This window comes from Hipposideros armiger, unplaced genomic scaffold, assembly GCF_001890085.2.
Source record: "Hipposideros armiger isolate ML-2016 unplaced genomic scaffold, ASM189008v1 scaffold_17, whole genome shotgun sequence".
Taxonomy (NCBI): Eukaryota; Metazoa; Chordata; class Mammalia; order Chiroptera; family Hipposideridae; genus Hipposideros; species Hipposideros armiger.
In genome coordinates, this window is record NW_017731367.1 from 5735481 (window position 1) to 5755040 (window position 19560).

General features: G+C 37.2%; 1 protein-coding gene across 1 annotated transcript; it reads left to right on the forward strand.

Moving 5' to 3' along the window:
* Positions 1 to 126: 126 nt before the first annotated feature.
* On the forward strand, positions 127 to 18798 carry RBM44 (RNA binding motif protein 44). Its single transcript, XM_019628698.1, has 14 exons — positions 127 to 199; positions 2832 to 4426; positions 4723 to 4781; positions 6634 to 6801; positions 7259 to 7439; positions 7533 to 7555; positions 7691 to 7775; positions 9417 to 9531; positions 10511 to 10639; positions 12863 to 12942; positions 13050 to 13120; positions 13969 to 14257; positions 18377 to 18522; positions 18660 to 18798. Exons 1-14 carry the CDS (start codon positions 127 to 129, stop codon positions 18781 to 18783), a joined length of 3138 nt encoding a protein of 1045 aa, XP_019484243.1. The 3' UTR covers positions 18784 to 18798.
* The last annotated feature ends 762 nt before the right edge of the window (positions 18799 to 19560 follow it).

A 19560-nucleotide genomic window follows, 5' to 3' on the forward strand; every position in this document is an offset into this window, starting at 1 on the left:
ATTGGAATCTTTGACTATCATTGCCACTTTATCAAATACTTATTTTTCTAATATTTTTAAAATATAATGCCAAGTATAAAAATAGTTCAATATTTATACCTGTTCTAGAATATACACCCTTGAGAGATGCAGGCCACTGCAGTGGTGGAGACAGCTTCTGGTGAAGGCCACCACAGTAATGGAGGAAGCAGCCAAAAAGGTGAGGGAACCGGCCAGCTGGCTTTATTCCGGGTGGAGCGAGGTATGAAAATAACTGGGCTAGATAGTTCCCCCTCTGGTGTTGCTACTTTTTAAGCTTCCCTCCCAGTCATGTGGTAAGATTCAGCATGTTTTAACTTGGCAAACTCACCCAGGTGATTTTTGGTGAATATGGGCAGCCTACACAGGAGCTCTCAGCGAAATGGAAGGTTTACAGAGGGGAAGGGGAACCAGACGAGAGGGCTTCTGTCCAGCCAGGCTTTCGGGAACTTGTGACAGGTACAGAGGCCGTATGTAGAAAGTGGGCGGGTTGACCTCTGCTATCCAAGTTGTATGTTTTGTCTCCACACAAATGTGAAATTTATTTTTCTGTGGTAATGGTAGAAGAGAAAACAAGAAATAAAAAGCAAGCTGGCTAAACTTTTATGTGCTTATGCATATATGTGGGTTAAATATTAAGAGGACTTTAGAATATGATAAAAATGCTATTTCAAGTGAGAAGGGAAGTAGTGGATTATTCAGCAAATGGTTGTAAGGCAATCGACCATCCATTTTGGGAAAAAATTAAGTTAGATTCCTACCTTACACTATGGAGAAAAAATCTACATAGTGTGACATGGCTAAGTGTTACACACAGAGAGAATTAGAATAAATTATAAAAGAATACTTTATAATCATGTGGTAGGGAGGGCCAGAGGAACAAAACCCAGAAGTGAGAGAAGAAAAAACTGATCCATTTAACTAAATGATCTTAAAAACCATGGTATGATAAGATATTACAAAAAGTTAAAAAATAAGCAAACTACGAAAAGTTCACTTATAAATATGAAAAACAAATAATTAGTATCCAGAATATATAACAAATACCCATACAAATCCCTAAGAAAAGCACAGTCAACCCATGAGTTTATAATTGTAGCTAGCACTGATTTCCTTAGCTCCAGCCCCATAATTAAACAGCTTATTAGATATTTGAATCTGGGTGTCTTTTCACTCACCTCAAACTCCACTTGCCTGGAAATGAACTCATTATCTTCTCCCCCCTTGCTTTTCCTTTTCATATTCTAAATCAACTCTTGTTCACAATGACCCTATTCTCTAGCTCCAAATATTCCCATCCAGCTGTAATACCAAGTTGTAAGTCTTTATGTCTTAAAGTGATTGCCCCGCTGGTGAGTCATGACATCAGTTTAGCTGGTTGTGATCAGCTTTTTCAAAAAATAAAATAGACTAGAAAATACCAGAATACATTGGACATAGTCGGAGTAGTTACTGTTTTGTAAAAATTTTTGTTTCACTTATACATACACATATATGTATGTGTGTACTGGATCTTGATATAAAATGTGTTTCTGATTGTGTTCTTTAGGCAAAAAAAATAATAGTAATTGAAGTCACTAATCTCTTTCTCTCTCATCTACCATTCCCAACCAACCACCCAGTCTCGTCAGTTATGGGACTTGGATACCAGCGTCTTCTCCAGGTCCACGCCTGCACTTGGGGTCTAGCTGCCTCAGTCTCCCCTTCAAGCCTTCGTTCTTACTGTTGCCAGGGGTATCTACACTCAGTTCCATTCCAATGACTGCCCTTGTAAGAAGCTTTCTGCAGTCCCCCGTAGCCTTACAGTAAGAGCCAGACGCCTTAGCACTCCAAGAAAGGCCTTTTTCTGATCATAGCTCCTGCCGCTCCTTGGAGCCATTTCACTCCAGATAAGGCGCTTTACAAAGAACATGCCAGAAATGCCATGCTCTGTCACACTGCTAACTGTGCGTGTGCTATTCGATTGGCCTAAGATAGCTATCTGTTTTGTTTCAAAACACATTTTAAATGAAAAGTTTCCTCTGAAATCTGCTTCTCCTTTCTTCTTAAGCACTTACCTGCTCATCGCCACCCCTCTGTCCACACATTTAACTATATTACAATTATGTGAGCTTTGCGTGTTTGTGACCCTTGGGAAAGCCATGAGTATTTGAGTGCAGCACCTTTCCTTTGTTCCTGCAGTGCCGAAGGCTGGAGCTAGGAGACACTCAAATGTTACAGATGGGTGGGCTGCCTTATAAGTAGTAAACTCCTTGCCATTGAAAGAGTTCAAGACGAATCTTGGCTACTATCTTAGCTGGGGCTGCTATAACAAAATATCATAGACTGGGGGGCAGGGGGGAAGGGCAGTGCTTAAACCACAGATGTTAGATGTTAATTTTCTCACAATTCCAGAGGCTGGAAGTCCGAATCATGGTGCCAGCACAGTCAGGTTTTGGTGACATCTTTCTTCCTGGCTTATAGACAGCTACCTCTTGCAGTGTCCTCACATGGTGGAGAAAGAGCACTTGTCCCATCTTGAGGCATTTATGCCTTCTGGAGGGCCCCATCCTCATGACCACATCTAGGCCTGATCACCTCCCAAAGGCCCCCTCTGGGATTACTGTCACATTGGGAATTTGGACTTTAACAAAGGAATTTTGAGGGGACACAGTTCAGTCCATAGCAGCAATCACAAGGGGTGTTTGCCATGGATAATGTAAAAGCTATTTCTACATTGGGAAGAGCTTGGACTAGGTCACCACTAAGGTCTTTTCTACTGTTTAGATTCTGTGATGTTGCTGCTGTTAACATTTTATCCTTTTTTTAAATAGATGAGCCTTCTGATCCTAAGAAAGAAAATGTATTCTCTTCCAATGGTTGTAATGAAGCCAGATGGACTTTTCTTGATGACTGGGATTTCTCAGCACCAAAACAAAGAACTAATGACAAAAATATCAGCAGTATTGACAAAATGGATTTGCTGGCGCCATATCTTAGTGCGAGTCCAGGCACCAACACAGAGCGTCTTCACTATCCGTCAGATGAGTCTGAAGACAGTACTGACTATGCTTCCTTAAATGAAACATTCTTCACACAGTATTCAGACTCAAAATTGAAGAATGAAAATCTTTTTCTTTCAGATTCAGAATTCGATTCTGAAATGCAGAAAAGGGAGGAGGTGTTTTTCGATCTTTTGGAACATCAAGGTAATAAGATTATTGGGTTGGAAAGAATCTTCAAGATTTCAGATGATGATTATAAAGAAACTGAAGATGTGCGAAAGCATGATAAAGATGAAGACGTACAGCAGGAATACCACACTGTGGAAGAACCAGAATATCTAAGTAACCATTTATCTTTGGACCGAGCAAAAACATCAAACATGTCTAATCTGGAAGTTGTTGGATTAAGAAATTCAGGTTATGACATTAAATGTGCTAGCAACTTAGAAGTTAATCATGTTGAATTGGAAAGCACTAGCATCTCTTTAGATTCAGTTGATGTTTATGGACAAGAAGATTCACCTCTTGTCTCTAAATTTCAAAATTCTGTTATGTTAAGAGAATATCATGAACCAAAGTATGAAAAGTATAAGGAACAAGAGACTAGTTTAATGTACCACACAGCATCTGATGAAATTGTACTGAGTAGTCTTCCTGAAAACCAGAGATACCAATCTAAGACTGGTTTCTTGAACCCTCAGAAAGCATTAAAAACTAAGGTTTATACTTGCAAAATAAAATCTGAGGTAACTGAAACGAAAGATTTTTGTGGAAATGCAAAGGTTGAGAACAGAATGTTACACCTTGAAGATCTTAACACATTACCACCGTTCAGAGCTTTGGAGACATTACAACAACCCTATAAAGATTATCAAACTTCGTGGACCTCTATATTTGATGATTCAGTCATTTCTGCCTGTGGATATTCACATTATAAAAGCCTACAAAACATTCCTAACCCAGCCTTAGATTTTTCCCTTGTTCTACCAAGGATTGGAGTCAAAGATAATCAGGCAATAAAAGAAGATAACTCCCTAAAAGTTGCTAATGCCAATACCACAAATAAATGCTTTCACGATGTGGAAGGGACATGCCCTGAGTCCGTGATAGGGGCAGCACAGTGTACAGTCACAGTTAATCAGACAGTGGACGTTAGCACTGACTTTAGGGGTTGTTTCACAACCAGCAGAGCGACAAGTGCGAGACCTTCCATGGTGTCCACATCAAGCAACACAGAGATGACCATGATGAATCGAAAATGGCCTGGTGAATGGCAAAGCGAGAAACAAACAAGTGTGGCCTGTAACACAGATTGGTTATGTGGTCAAGACAACGAAGATACACAGATGGCTGTGACAAAGGGGTCCCTGGGAAAATCTCTCTCAGATAACATTTTCAAGCCTAATGGCAATTTTCTAAATAAGGTAAAACCAATATGATTAATAATAGGAACTTATTTGACTTATATAAAGAGGCAGGGTATGCTCATGTAAATGTTTTGGTCCATTAAATTTTAGCGGGGGTTCCTGAGGCTTTTGTGAGAAAATGCTGGATAAAGGGAAATGGTAAATAGATTACAGCCAGCCCTATCCTTTTCTGGTGGCAGCTTTTGCCACAAAGTCAATTAGAAATTGGGTTTTACATTTTACCAGCATGGAACTCCAGAGAGAGGATGTGTTGTTTGTCATATATTTCTAATCTGATTTTAAATCGTTTGCAGGGTTCCCTGGAATTAAGAAAAACATTTGCTACTGCAGACTTAAAGGAACGTCCTGAGACGTAAGTTTAGATGTATAAGCACATGGAGAAAAATACAAAATAATAATTTGATTTTTTTGTGGGGTACTTAACCATGTAGAATAATACAAGGTGTGATCGAACACTACACTTGTATTGATGTATTGATGAACAATACAGTGAATGTTTAAATTTAAAAAATTGTTACAGTAGAAGACACATTGCCATTAATCCTCCTCAAAATACTCTCCCTCACTTCAAACACACATCCTGTTCTTGCCACTTTCTGAAGCAGTTCTGGAAGTCCTCTTTCATGAGTGTCTTTAGTTGTGCTGTCGTGGCTGCCTTGATGTCCCAAATCATTGTGACTTTGGGGAAGAGCCAGAAGTCACACAGTGCCAGATGCAGTGAATAAGGTGGATGAGAACACACTATAATGTGTTCTGTTGGACAGAAATTGCCGTATACCAGAAGCGATGTGTGACACAGAGTGTTGTCATGATGGAAGATGAAGTAAAGACACGAAAAAGGACTTTCAGAACTGCTTCAGAAAGTGGCAAGAACGACAGGATGTGTGTTTGAAGTGACGGAGGGTATTTTGAGGGGGATTAATGGCAATGTGTCTTCTGTAACAATTTTTTTTAATTTAAATATTCACCGTATTTTTTTTATAACACCTCATATTTTAAAGGGACCGTAAAAGAGCATCTGCTTCACTATTTGCCTTCAAATAAATAAATAATAGGATAATATGTTAAAGCTTTTTCACTGAGATTCAAGTCTCAATAATTCCTTTAGAAATTCATGGATTTTTATTTATTCAACCCAAATCCATGCTGATTTAATTACTCAAGTTTTCTTTATTTAATCCCCCTGAAAAGCATAACAGAATAGCACCTTGGCAAAATGCCATATATATGAAGAAGTAAATACTGGGATATTTTAATCTTGATTTTAATTCATTGTATAATTTACTTTGCATTTATTAAACACCCTTATAATCCATAATACAATGGAGAAATCAGGAAGTGGGGGATGGGAGAGAAAAGGGGAAGTCTCTGAGAAGCCAAATTCATTTTCCTGCTCTTCATTTTTCTTCATTCTTCTAATGAGTTTAATTCAGTCTCCAACCCTATCAAATTTAGAAGAGTTCGTTTCCAAAGGCAGACGTAGTGAGAACAGCTGGGAGGGGCAACTAGTAGCAGAAGTGTGTTCAAAACACGTAGTGATGTGGGGCTTTTTGATAAAATAACACAGCAAAATATTTGCTTATAATCCTTAATTATTAAGAAAAATGTAAATTATGTCTATTTTCTATTAAAAAGATACCATTTAAGAAAAGTTTCTATCCAGAATGCTTATAACTTTAAAAAAATGTTGGCCAAAGCTTGGTTTAGGTTGAAAACCTATTAATTCTGGGTAAAGTCAGTACTTTACTTTGGAATTCTATTATGTAAAAGAAAGTATGAATTTGAGAATTATTACTCCCTTCACTTGTAGAAGAATACACAGAGGCTGCCAAAAAAAATGTACACACATTTTAAGAAAGGAAAATACAATTAAAATTGTAATATATGCCGAAATCAAAGGTGAATACAAGTCACATTTGACTTCTGCAATTACAAGAGGTGTTCAAAGTTTATCAAATTCTAATATGTTGTTTTCCTTTTTTAAAATGTGTATACATTTTTTTGGCAGCCTTGTATTTAGCCTTGACTCTTGACATCCTTGTTTTCTGCAGCTGGAATGTGTTCCTACAGCTTTTCCATGTTCGGTGGAAATTGTTTTAAACTTGACAGGGAAATGTAACAAACTTAAAATCTGTGTCTAGAGGCATGTCATTAACAGAGAAGACTACCTGGAATCTTACCTAATCATATTTTTCATTTTAAAGGGAACCTCAACTTTCTAAAGAAATGGAGAAGAATTTGGAGTGCTGTCAGAATACAATGCAAAGAGCCATCAAGGCAGAGATGCACCTTTTAAACGTTCAGTTTCAGATGTGTTATCACCATTGTATTGATATTTACAAACTTATAATGGAAAATCATGGATTAAATAGGTGATTGTTAATTTTAAATCTGTGTCTTATTAGAAATCTATCACTAGTTCTAAATGTATTCTAGAAAATTTCTTCAATTTTCGTTTTTGAAGGGCAAAATGAAGGGTAGATTGAAACTGGACTTTAAAAAGCAATACATTTGAATTTCATGGAGAGTCAGCAGTGCATGTTGGGATGATGAATGTAGTAAAAAGATAGATCTGGTGTTTCTTGTAAAGTCCCAAGTGTGGATGAAGCCAGTTGCAGAGTTTCACACGACATTCCATCACATTATTCCTGGCTTATGTATTGAGGGTTGCTGGTACTGCCCCTAGAAAAACAAATCTGTGGTTCCTTTTCTTTTACTAGACATTTAAAAGAAAAAAATCTAAAGATCTGATAGAACTAAGTATATAATATTAGAGTTAAATGGATGACTTGGGCCTAAATGAGTTTTGTGAACTTAACTTTTGTACAGCAATTTATCGAGTAATTCTAAGAAGGAATTAGGATCAGCACTACTGTCTGCTTTGGGAGACTTAAAAGTTAGACATGTGAATTTGAAAGAAAAAATAAACAAGGGCATACCACTGGAAGAGCTGCCCCCACTGTCAGTAGAAGCAAAATTATTATCTACCTTCTCTACTTTTGCTTCCAGGGTATGTATATATGTTTTAGGAACAAAATTTTTACTTCATTTAGACAGAACATTTTAAACTAAAAGATTTTTCTCCCCTTCTCTGTCTTTTCAGCTAATGAAAAAAGAAACACATACGTAAGTAATGATTTCTTCTAATTTAGAATTCATTAGATTTTAAAAATTGCTTAATTTAGTTAACTTAAAAGTTTTCTGTTTTGGTCCTTATATAGAACATTGATAAATTCTTTAATAAAATGTTTATCTGTTTAGCTTTTCAGGAGCAGATTCTGCACTAGATAATCAAAGTACATGTGATGTTGACGTTTCTTCGAGCCTAAAACAGACACTCTCCCAAGTGAGATTTTAAGTAGCTCATCAGTGGAAATCTTTCATTTTATGGCTTAAGCAAAGTAAACTAATTTGCAGGAGTTCTCACATCCTTCTTTTCACTCAACTGGCTGTGTGCTACCAGCTGAGGGGTGGTAACCGATTGGAAGGAACATGATGTCCTGATCAAACAGATGTCAGTAGTCTTATGTTGAGTAGGGTGACCATACAGTTTATCATCAAACTAGGAGACCTGAGGATGAATGGTAGTGATGTTAATAATTCATCATGACAACAGCTACAAACCTGGACTGTCTCTGGCAAACTGTGACTTATGGCCACCATCATGTTGATGCAGTAGGGTAAAAACTAGTATCTTAGAAAATTCATCTCATGAGGTAGAGTATTATCTTACTCATTTTAGACAGGGCAAACTTTTAATTCCTCCTTTATTGAAATATAATGTTTTATAATGTCTTTCATAGGTTTTCTTAACCTTTCTTAGTCCCAAAGGAAGTGTTTGTCAGACGACAGTCTATGGAAGAAGAGCACTCTGCAGATGGTGAAGGGATACAGAAACATAAGTTACATTCTATTATCAAGGGAGGCCATGGGGAGGACCACGGGGCTCATTCCTACTTTCTGACTCTGGTGTTAGCCCTGAAGTTGCATTATTTGGGTGTCTTATATAAGAAGATGCATTCCAAAGCGGAAAGTGAAATGCTTGATTGATTTATATTCCTTTCTGTTAATGTAAATGATTAAAAGTAAATTACGTTAGCAATTTGTTTATTCCCTTGTTCTACTCTTTAAAAAAAATAAACTCAGTTATCCACAAAGAATTAACAGATCTAAAACCAGATTTTTATATCCTCAAATTTCTTACATAGTTTGCTTAAACAACTTGTCCTTTTAATGGCATAATGTTCTGGAGTGGTTGTGTTTCATCATTGTAATGATAGCAATGGTATAAGCTGCTTATTTTGGGGTAGAGCAATAAAATTATTTTTTAAAGTACAAAATGCAGCTATAACATAATTTTTGTAAGCTTTAGCTATAAAACAGGATTTAAAGTTGGGATTACATTTTAATACATGGCTCATTAAATTAACAGCTTTTGCATGAAAGCCGGGTAGTATAGTGTTTCTAAATTTTAGTTACTTCTGTGCCATCTTCACAATTTTCCGTAGCCAAGTATTACCTATAACATTATTTGCTTTGTAGTTTTCTTTACACAATCCTTTTCAAATAAACTTAACATATAAAGAGTAACTTACTGTTACATATGGGAAAGAAATATTACTTCCCATAAATATGAGATATACGTTAGCACACATTATATAATTGGTTAAATGTTAATATGAGAAATACACGTATCCCTCCAAAAATCATCTGAATTACTTATGTGTGTATGCCACACTTTGCTAAATAATGGTAGCATTAGCATATAGTCACTATAACAGAGACTGGGTTCAAACCCTAATTCTTCTTGACTGTGTGACAGAGTACAGCAGGTCACACAGATTCCATTAGCTCACGTGTGAATGTGGGTGGGCGGTGACTTTACTCTGAGCCTTCCATGTTGTGGGGGCTCGTGCCAGTGAAGACTGCTGCCACGTAACTATTGGTCCTTATTTATTATCGTTGTGTTTATTATTTTAATCCTCAGGTGTCTTTATCATCTGATACTAGTCACCCCAACCAAGGCATGTTGCCCAAGGAAGCTAGTTTAAAAAATGGTGGTATGGATGTATACTTTCATCAACTAAAACTTGATGATAAAGGTCAGTATAAAAACGTATTGTTTTGTGTTTTCGCCAAAAAACAAATAATAAAACTTAAAATATCCCTAGTGCCCATTCAGAAAATCAGAATAAATATTCTTGGTTGACTGAAAGGCTTCATTCTGATTATGAATGTTAAGTACATTCTTTTTACATATACTTAACATCTTAAAGGTTTCTTCATATACCTGATAATGCCAAATAATAATACAGACTTTTATTCTTCTGGATCATGTTTTCCAACCTGAAAATTCTTCCTTCTGTCTAATTTGTATCTCTGTAAATGGAGTGTATTTTTTAAATTTTATCCTCTATGAAAAGAGATAATTATGATCATTCCGAAAAGATCATTAATTCCACTTTTAATGAAATAAAGAGCTGCAGGACTGCTTAATTCCTTTTTAAAGACATTTACTGTTAGTCTGTGTAGAAAGATAATATAAATCTCTTGTTTGATAAAGGATAATTTAAAAATCAGATAAGTAGGGCTGGCCGAGTGGCTCAGTTGGTTAAGAGCTCGCTCGCTCAAGAGTTTGAGCTCTGAGCAACAGCGGTTCGAGTCCAGCCCGAGCTGAGCAGCCGCTGAGCTGCCAACAGGTAGCAGGATGGCTCAGCTGTTCCCCTTCCCCCAATTCCCCAGCACTGTTCCCATCCCCTCAATTCCCCAATAAAAATAAAAAAAAAAAAAAAAAAAAAAAATCAGATAAGTAAGGCTAGGAGTCAGTGTTAATTAAAGGAAAACTGGGAAGCAGAGATCTCAAACTGAAAAGTTCTTTTTATTCATGGACTGCTGAAAATCACTTCTCAAAATCTTTATATTTGGGTCTCTTATTTTGCTAATACAGTATCTATTTTTTACATTTATATATATAACTAGTAATTGTGATCATGCTGATTCATTCTGAGAAGCTTTTTCAATAACTTCTCAGAGGGGTAAACATTATACATAATTCATAGCTACTTGTGTTCACTGTCTCAGACTGCAAAAATTATCAAGAAATGAGTGAAGACTGGTTTGATGCTGAAGAGAACCTGATAGGAGTTGACTTCTCAGGAATACAAGAAAACGCAATAGAACAAGGTGGAGGGGACCTGAAGGTTACACGAGGTTGGTTTTTAACAATTTACTACAAAACCCTAACCGAGCTCCTGTGTACAATAGTGCATACGTCTGCTGTGTTACTCTAGGAGACGGAGTAACCTAGAGTTACTCCGTGTGGCTTTGTGTGTGGCTTTTTTTTATACATATGAAAAATGAGAAAGGTAGCCATTTGGAGGTCAGTTTTTTAAAGAGTAGATTAGTTAAAATGTTCATTTCTCTTTCAGAAAACTGTCCGCTGAAAGCTTACATGCAGGGTTTAGTTCACAGGTGGAGGCGCAGTGCTCTCTGCCCTGCTTTAGGCCCGAGCCGCTCTCCCTCAGGGCATGCAGTCTCCTCCTTAGGCCTTCGGCAGGCACGGCCAGCCGTGCACGTGGTCCACGCTCCCATCTGGCAACCAGGACAGCCTGTCAAACTGACATTGCAGAGGAAAACTGCTTTCCCTCCCTCTAATAGTTTAGTCTGTTTCAGGAATGTTTTCATCTTTAGATAGTCCTTAATTGCTTCTGATAGTTGGAATTTCCTCTAGTATCTGTGATTATTGCCCTTCTATCATTTCTAATAATAATATGCTATTATACTTATTTTTCATCTATACTTACGTGGATTTTTGTTTTATTTTACATAATAGCAATAGTTTTATTTTTTTCCTGCTTGTATAAATAATTCTTAGTGATATTTTAAAATAAAATATAAAAGTATAAAAAATTAAAATTACCTGAAGTCTAACCTGAAATAATCATTATTAATATTCTTTACCATTCTTTTATGTGATTTTATGCATATATTTAATACACATATACAGTTTAAAATAAATGGCATTATATCATCTAGTTTATTGTAACTACTGTCTTTTCCTTGCATTTTTCTCCGTATCACTTATCACCCACTGTGTATTTTGCTTACTTGATGTGTTGACTGCCTTCCCACACTCACATAGTAGCTCAGTCGGGGATTTTTTATGTTTTGTTCACTGCTTCTCCCCAGGGCCAGGCACAGCGCTCACTCAGCCCGTGGGTATTCACTAGATGTATTGTATTGAACCTAGTACAAGGTGAGAGGATGGGAGAATGCCTGTCTCCTGATTCCTGCTCACTGGAGCTCCTTGCTCCCTCCTCACCCTAATGTAAAAATATCAAGATAGATAATTAGTTTCACCTTTGTCTCTATACAGCACATTGTAAACCAAAGAGCTAAGCAAGTTAAATGAAGTAGGTTAATGAAGAAGGTTACGCATTATCGCCTAGAGATGAAGGATTCTGCCTGAATTTCAGCACCACCACTTGCTAGATTTGTGACCTCAACTCCTAAGACCTCAATATCCTCCTCTAGAAAATGGAAATGATAACAGTTATACCTCACAGGGTGGTTGTGAGCGTTACATGAGATGATGTGTATAAAGTGCTTGGCATATTGCCTGCAATATAGGAAGCACTCAATAAGTGTTTATTATTTATTATTATTTAGTGAAAAAAATTATAAATATCCCATTATACAAAAATTATAAAACATAAAGCTACTTTAAGAATTCACTTAACAAATATGTATTGTGTACCCCCCTGCCCATGTGCCAGTTGTAGGTTTTGATAGTAACTTGAAAGAATGTTAATTCAGTGAATCCTTTTTGATTTCAGACCAGGTTCTATTCAAAATAGAGACTGTGAAAATGCAGTCCTTTTCTCAAACAAGAAAAAAATATATAATCCTAATGTTTGTGATTTCCGAAATAGTGCTATCTAAATTATTTGTCTCCCCAGCCTTTTCTTGTGTGACATTACCATTACCACAAAGCTATATGTCAGCTATTGATATTTGTCTGATCTAAAGGTTTCCTTGGTGTGATTTTCCCCAGCAAAGGAATATACGTAAGAGAGCCCTGGCCAGAATTTTGGGGGCTGTGTTAGGATCCTGTGCCCATCCAGCAGCTTAGCTAGCACTTCTCTGAACCAGATGGAAGACACTTTCTTGGTTATGATGTAATTGATTACTCTGTTTAGATGTTATTGATCCATTTCTGAGCTACAGGAGACTTAACTATCAACGAATCCAACCTCTTTATTTTTAAGACAGTATGATTAAGGCCCAGAAATATTAAATCTTAAAACGATCGCAGGCTCTTGGTCTTCAGTCTAGTGCTGCTATTTGCTAATGGAAACTAAAATATTTAACAATTTTCACACTTTCTTTTAAAAATATTCATACAGTAATGGTCATATGTTTTTCTACAAACAGAGAAAGAGAGTGTTGAGCCCTTACGACGAGATAAAGGTTACTTCATACATGTTGGCGGTCTCTGCCCCTCAGTGTCCGAGGTATGCCAGGCTGTACTTCCTGAGCTTTCTTTTCAGATCTATTAAGTACTCACGTTTTGGTTGTTTGGGTTTTTTATACCTTTCACAAACTTTTATTTCTCTTTTAGGCTGACTTAAGATCTCATTTCCAGAAATACCAAGTTTCTGAAATTTCAATTTATGATTCTTCTAATTACAGGTATGTTTTCCAAATCCAATACATGTGTGTTTACTAGGCGTCTGCTGTGTACCAGATTTTCTGTACTAGACATCAACCAAGTAGTGGTCACTCGGGCCGTGCCCACTGGCTTTCCTAGCCTAGCAGAGAGACACACATCGACAGATAGCTGCAATCCTTAATTGATGCTGCTCATCAGACCTTTCTTTTGTTATACTTTTTAACTTGTTACTAATGATATATAGGAGAGGTCCTGAATTTTGTGCACTTTATTTCATAGGGCAGTAGAGTACATTAGTTAAGAAAATGGGCTCTACAGCCTGATGGCTTGGGTTCAGTTCCCAACTCCCATCAATAACTTGCTGAATAAATTTGGGCAAATTACTTAAAATTTCAGTACCTCAGGCTCTTTATCCATAACGTAAGGATAATAACACCTGTACCTTCATTGCATTGCTGTGAACCCTTATTGAAGTGAGTAAAGCAATAGAAATGAAACCTGGCATATAGCAGGTGCTCAGAAAATTTTATCTTTAATTTTAATTGTAATTCTTAGTTGATGTTTTTATATTTTTTAGGTAGATAGCTATGTCATCTACATACATTCATATGTCTGTTGCCACTTTCTGTTTTGTGACATTGCCAGGACATGCAGAAGTATCAAATCATAATGGCGATAGTTCAGTGGAAATGCCTTTACTGTTTTAGCACTGAAAATGATACTGTTTGTTTCAGATATTAAAATCTTTATCAATAAGAAAGGATCCTATTTGTAGTTGGGTTTGAAATTTATTAAAAATAGGTGTTTAATTTTGTCTTAAATGGAGTCACTTAAGATCACATACTTTTTTTGTGCTTTTATATTTTAGATATGCATCTCTTGCTTTAAAAAGAAACACTGATGCAAAGATGGCTGTGAAAGAAATGAATGGGATAGAAATAAATGGAAAATCAGTAAATGTGCGGCTTGTTAAAACTCCTGGAGATTGTATATCACCACTTTCCTCCAGAAATGGACATAGAGCTAGTTTGAATATTTTAGAGAAAAGGACCAGCAAAGAAATCAACTCAGCTTCCTCCATTTCTAGATTGCCCAGAACTCGGCCAAGGCAGCTGGGATCTGAGCAAGACAGTGAGTTCTTCCATTTGGACCAGAAGGTTAGTTTTCTTAGAGGGTGTTGGTATGTGCTGTATTGCAATAAGTAGCTTTGGAGAACAAATAACTCTAAAACCAGCAATCTGGAAGTGGGAATGAAAACGTTCATCTGAATCGTTTTTAACCTTAAATCCTCCCTAATCCGTGTTTGTACAACGCCAGTTCCTGGGGGAATGTAGATCTTTGCAGACCCAGCTCCAGAAAACTCATTTCCTTTTAACTTGAACCAGGGCTCTGCCAGTGCCTTGCAGTCCTTTTGTCTCTCTTCTTGGACAGTACTCCTTCATGCTTTTTATCACAGCTAACCTTATCTCGTGATTGTCAAAGCCATAAAATGTCGTCATTTTATTATATATGCTCTCACCTTTACCTCACTGAGGCCTTAAACACCATGTGGAAAATGACGACATTGCCTTGTTAACTCTTCACTCTCCGTGGCTCGGCAAAATGCCTGTGGCATCCTGTAGGCATTCCACCGATTTTTCTAAACATTTACATATAGTGAAATTCGCTCTTTTTGGTGTCTGTGTGTTTACAGAAATGCATATAGGCATGTAACCACCAGTCAAGATAGAGAACAGCCCCTCATTCCAAAACATTCTCTTGTGCCCTGCTCTGTTTCCTGTTATATTTTTATGTTTTCCAGAATGTCATGTAAATGGAATAGCATGTAGCCTTATTAGTCTGGCTTCTTTCACTTACCTTAATGCATTTGAGATTGATTCATGTTGTTGTATGTATCAGCAGTTCATTCCTAGTCATATTTTCACCATTTTTATTGGGTTATTGGTTTTCTTATTACTGTTTTGAGAATTTTTTTTATATTCTGAATATAAATTCTTGATCAGATAGATTTGTGAGTTGCAAATACTGTTTCCTAGCCTATACTTTGTCTTTTCATTCATTTAATGGTGTCTTTCTCAGAGCAGGAGTTTTTAATTTTGATGAAGTACCATTTACCAGTTTTTTATTTTTTAACTTGTGCTCTTAGTGTTGTATCTAAGAAATCCATGGTCACAGAGATTTTGAGTGAGTTTTTGTATAATGTGTGGGGGTGAATTAAAGTGGGGCTTTTTTGTTTCTTGTTTGTGTTTGTTTTTGTTTTACATAAGGAATTGTTCCAGCATCATTCTTAAAAAGACTATCCTGTCTCCACTGAATTGTCTTTGCACCTTTGTCCAAAATCAGTTGACCATATCTGTGTGGGTCTGCTTCAAGACTGTTCTCTTCCATCGATGTTTGTCTCTCTACCAATATTAGCTTGACGATTGTAGCTTTATAGTAAGTCTTAAAATCTGGTAGAATGAGTCCTCCAGCTTTTTTCTTTTTCAAAATTGTTTTGGCTTGTCTACTCCCTTTGTCTTTCAGTATAAATTTTATAATTCAACTTGTCAGTATCTACCAAAAACTCCTACTTTGATTTTTATTGGGATTATTTTGAATCTATAGATTAGAGCAAATCCCTTTTTAATAAATAAATGAAAGAATAAATATTTGTTGAATAAGATAAAGGGATCTCTTCTAGTCTTTATCCCACCGTTCCATGACTCCTCTTGGAGTTATCCCATTCCTTTTCTGTACCATCAGTGACTCCATTTCCACTTGCAGACCTCTCTCTACTCACACTCATGCACAACTCTTCCTAATCCTGGCAATGGTTTCACTTGACTTTTCATTCTTTTGAAGCTCCATCTCTGTTTGTCCTGTGTTTTTACTGCCAAACATCCCAAACAAGTCTTTCCCCATGTATAAGACACACCTTTTTTCGAAAAATTTTGGGTCTAAAAACTGGGTGCATCTTATACAGTTGTTGTATGAGCGCAAAAACAAGTGCAAAAAAAGTGGGAAATGCAAGTTAAAAAAAAAATCTACAACCACTGTATAAGACACACCCAGTTTTTAGACCCAAAATTTTTCGAAAAAGGGTGTGTCTTATATGTGGGGAAATACAGTAGTTTACGTCTAATGTCTTGATTTCTTTGTTTCTCTTCTTCATCCTGATAATCGGACTTTAGTCTGTAAACTGTTAACTGCCCTCTCTGTTGTCTCTAGCAATCTTTTTATTGGTGTTTCCCCCTCTACCTTCTTTTTGACCATCTGGCCTATCTGAAGCTTGATCATCCCTTTCTTGAAACTCTTCTCCTTTCATCTCAGCGACACTTCATGTTTAGGATGCGTTTTTTGGTACATAACCTCCATCCACTGTAGGAAAGAAGGAAACAAAGTACAACTGGGGGGCCTACCCACGGTCCTCAACTGGAGACGGAGCTGTGGCTCCCCGCTCCTCTCTCACATGGTAGAAATGACTTCTTGCCTCTGCACCCTGGTGTGCGCTGTTCTTCTGCCTCTCCCTGTGCACTGGCTTTTTCTGTGTGCGCATGGCTTTCTCTTCCTCCTTTTGGCTTTCTTTTGCTTAATTCTAACTTGACAGCGTTTTCAGTTCAAGCTCCTGTCACTTGACTAACTCGTTCTCGCTGTGTTCCTGTTCCTTATTCTGCAGACTGGGACCCTGACGGCCCAGCCTGTGCCTCTGGTGCTCAGGTGCCAGCACTCGTGCTCCAGTCAGCTGGGGCAGTGGTCCCTGGAGTGGCCGAGGGAAGGCTGTGTGGTATAGATGGGGCACCGGGGGCTGGGGAGGAGCTTGTTGACTCAGAGTTCATGGGCACAGAGGCTGCCATTACCAGCTTCGTTAAACTGTTCTCGCAAGTTCCTATACCTTTCTAGCAATTTCTTGTCACCTTTCTTTTTCTTTGATTCTCAACATTTATTCATTATATTCATTTAGAGGCAGAATAGTGATAGGGGAAGAACACACTGTAACCTGGCTCTGCCACCTACTTGTCACGTGGCTGAGGGGCTTCATAACCTTTGATCTGAGCTCCCGTTCCTTAGTTCTGACCTTCCAACTGTTGTGAAGTTTAAATGAGTTAACACGGAAAAACTCTTACAACTGTACCTGGCATGGAATGTACTCAATAAATAGGAGCCATCCTTGTTGGTTACCAGTAATTTGGCTCTGTTGTGGAAATCTCATCCTCTTTGTGGTTTTAACTATCACTTAAATGATTACATCTCAAAGTTTTATTTATTTAACAAGCACTTATTACATACCAATTAGGTACACTATTCTGGGCACTGGAAAAGCAGCAGGGAACAAAACAGACAAAACTCAGCTCTTAGCTTAAATCTAGTGAAGGAGATGAAGCAATAGCAAATAAGTAAAATCGATCATATTCTGATGTGGCAGATCTAATATTTTATATATCTTATCCTGATTTTTAATAGGCTTTAAAACCTCAGCTCTACACCTGAAACTAATAAAATTTAGGAAAAAAGAAAAATCAGGGAGGGAGGAAAAACCCTCAGCTCTTCTTTTCTTGAACTTTTATGAGATTTACAATTGTTTCATACAATTTATAACCTACTTGCCTGGTTAATATTAATTGATCATTTTAATTTTGCCTTCAATTGGATTATAAGATCCATAAGTGGAGGGGGTTCTGTTTTCTATCACTAATTTCCCCCCCGCTCCCCGTTACCCTCCAGCATGTGGTACAGTTCTGGGCAGATAGTTTGTATTCATTACATAGTTAGTGAATAAGATGTAGAATATTTATAACTACCATATAGATCAGTTTTTCTCTGTCAGGTTGGGTAAGAGAATTAAGCCTTCATGCCCTAAGCCTAAAAATATGCATTGTATGTAATGAATTAAGCTCTGTCCTATCTGTCTGGAGTGGAACTAGTTACATCCTGTCTTTGGGGAAATGGAGAAAATCGTTAATGTAATTTGTGTTCTGTGGCTCAGATGAGGAATCCCAGCTGAGAAAGTTGTCTTTAAACATAGCCTCATGTACTTTATCACTGCTATAAGAAAACATGTTGGCCATTTCTGTAATGCATGGCCCTGAACACAGCACAAGTAAATCTCTTGGTATATAATCCCAAATCAAAGTAAATTTGTTAGGACTTTTGATTTTACAATTTTTAATTAATATTGTAATTACTATTTTAATTTTACTATTTTAAGTGTAATATAAAATATATTTTAATTGAATAAGCTGGATCGTCTCTGTGTAATGGGTACTGATTTTTAAAAAGCTTTTAAAATGCTTTTTTAGTGTGTCAAGAAGAATTGTAAACAGACTGAATCTACTAATTCATTACCTGATACACCTGCTCAATTCATACCTCCAAATACATTGAACCTACGTAGCTTTACCAAGATCGTGAATACACTGGCTGAACTACATCCAGAAGTTAGCAGGTACTGAACACAATTATATTGTAACTGGTTGTAAAATTTTTATGTAAAAATATAGTTCAATTCACTAACTTAGCCATCTTTGGAATGCGTTAACTTTGGAAGGGACAAATGCTCATGTATGTTTTCCTTTTGCACAGAGACCGTATTATACATGCTCTTCAGGAAGTAAGAATAAATCATAACGGTTTTCTGAATGGCTTATCTATTAATACTATTGTGGAAATGACTTCATCTGTTTTGAAAAACTCTGCTTCCAGTTAGGAGTAAGAGAAGCAATAAGAGGCAAGTCAATCATATCTTTTATATTTAACTGGTACTTAAAAACTTAAGCTATTGATTTCATATTTTCCAAATTAAAAAAATATTAAATTTCAAATAAAAATAATAAGATTATAAAATTTAAAAACATACTGTATTAGGTAATTATTAATGCAAAACCCGTTACCCAAAAGCTAATGGACTTGAGCAGTGTTCATCTCCTAGCTTGCAGATCAGAATTTAGAGGTCGTTAGCTGGGTGGTTTTGGCCTCGGGACTTGTGCAGTCACGTCAGGAAGCTTGCCTGGGCTTCAGTCATCAGGAGGCTCTGCTTCTGAGACGGATCATCCTCATGGCTGCTGGCGAGAAGCTCCTAACTCACCGCGTGGGCCTTTCCATAGAGCTGCACCCTGGCAGCCGGCTTCTCTAGGGCAGGAGATGCTAGAGAGCAAGATGGAAGCCACAGGGTTTTTTGTGACCTACCCTCAGGAGTCACACTTCACTGTTTGTGCCATGTTCGATTAGATATAACCACTCTGTGAAGTCCATACTCAACAAGAGAGGAATTAAGCCCCACCTCCTGAAGAAAAGTGTATTGAAGAATATGTGTATATATTTTTAAATTACCACACACAAATTCAGAATACTGTTATACAAAATAGAGGATGGGGGGGGGGCCGGCCAAGTGGCACGATGGTTAAGAACTGGCTTGGGATGCCGGAGGGCCCCGGTTCGGATCCCACATATGAGGGCCAGTGACACTGCCCTCTACAGCTAAGAT

Excerpts from the sequence above, each read along its gene's own strand:
- RBM44 (XM_019628698.1), top strand. The coding sequence starts at position 127 with ATGCAGGCCACTGCAGTGGTGGAGACAGCTTCTGGTGAAGGCCACCAC. Across the intron at positions 4,427-4,722 it reads ATGGCAATTTTCTAAATAAG|GGTTCCCTGGAATTAAGAAA; the intron begins GTAAAACCAATA and ends AATCGTTTGCAG. Across the intron at positions 6,802-7,258 it reads GAAAATCATGGATTAAATAG|CAATTTATCGAGTAATTCTA; the intron begins GTGATTGTTAAT and ends ACTTTTGTACAG.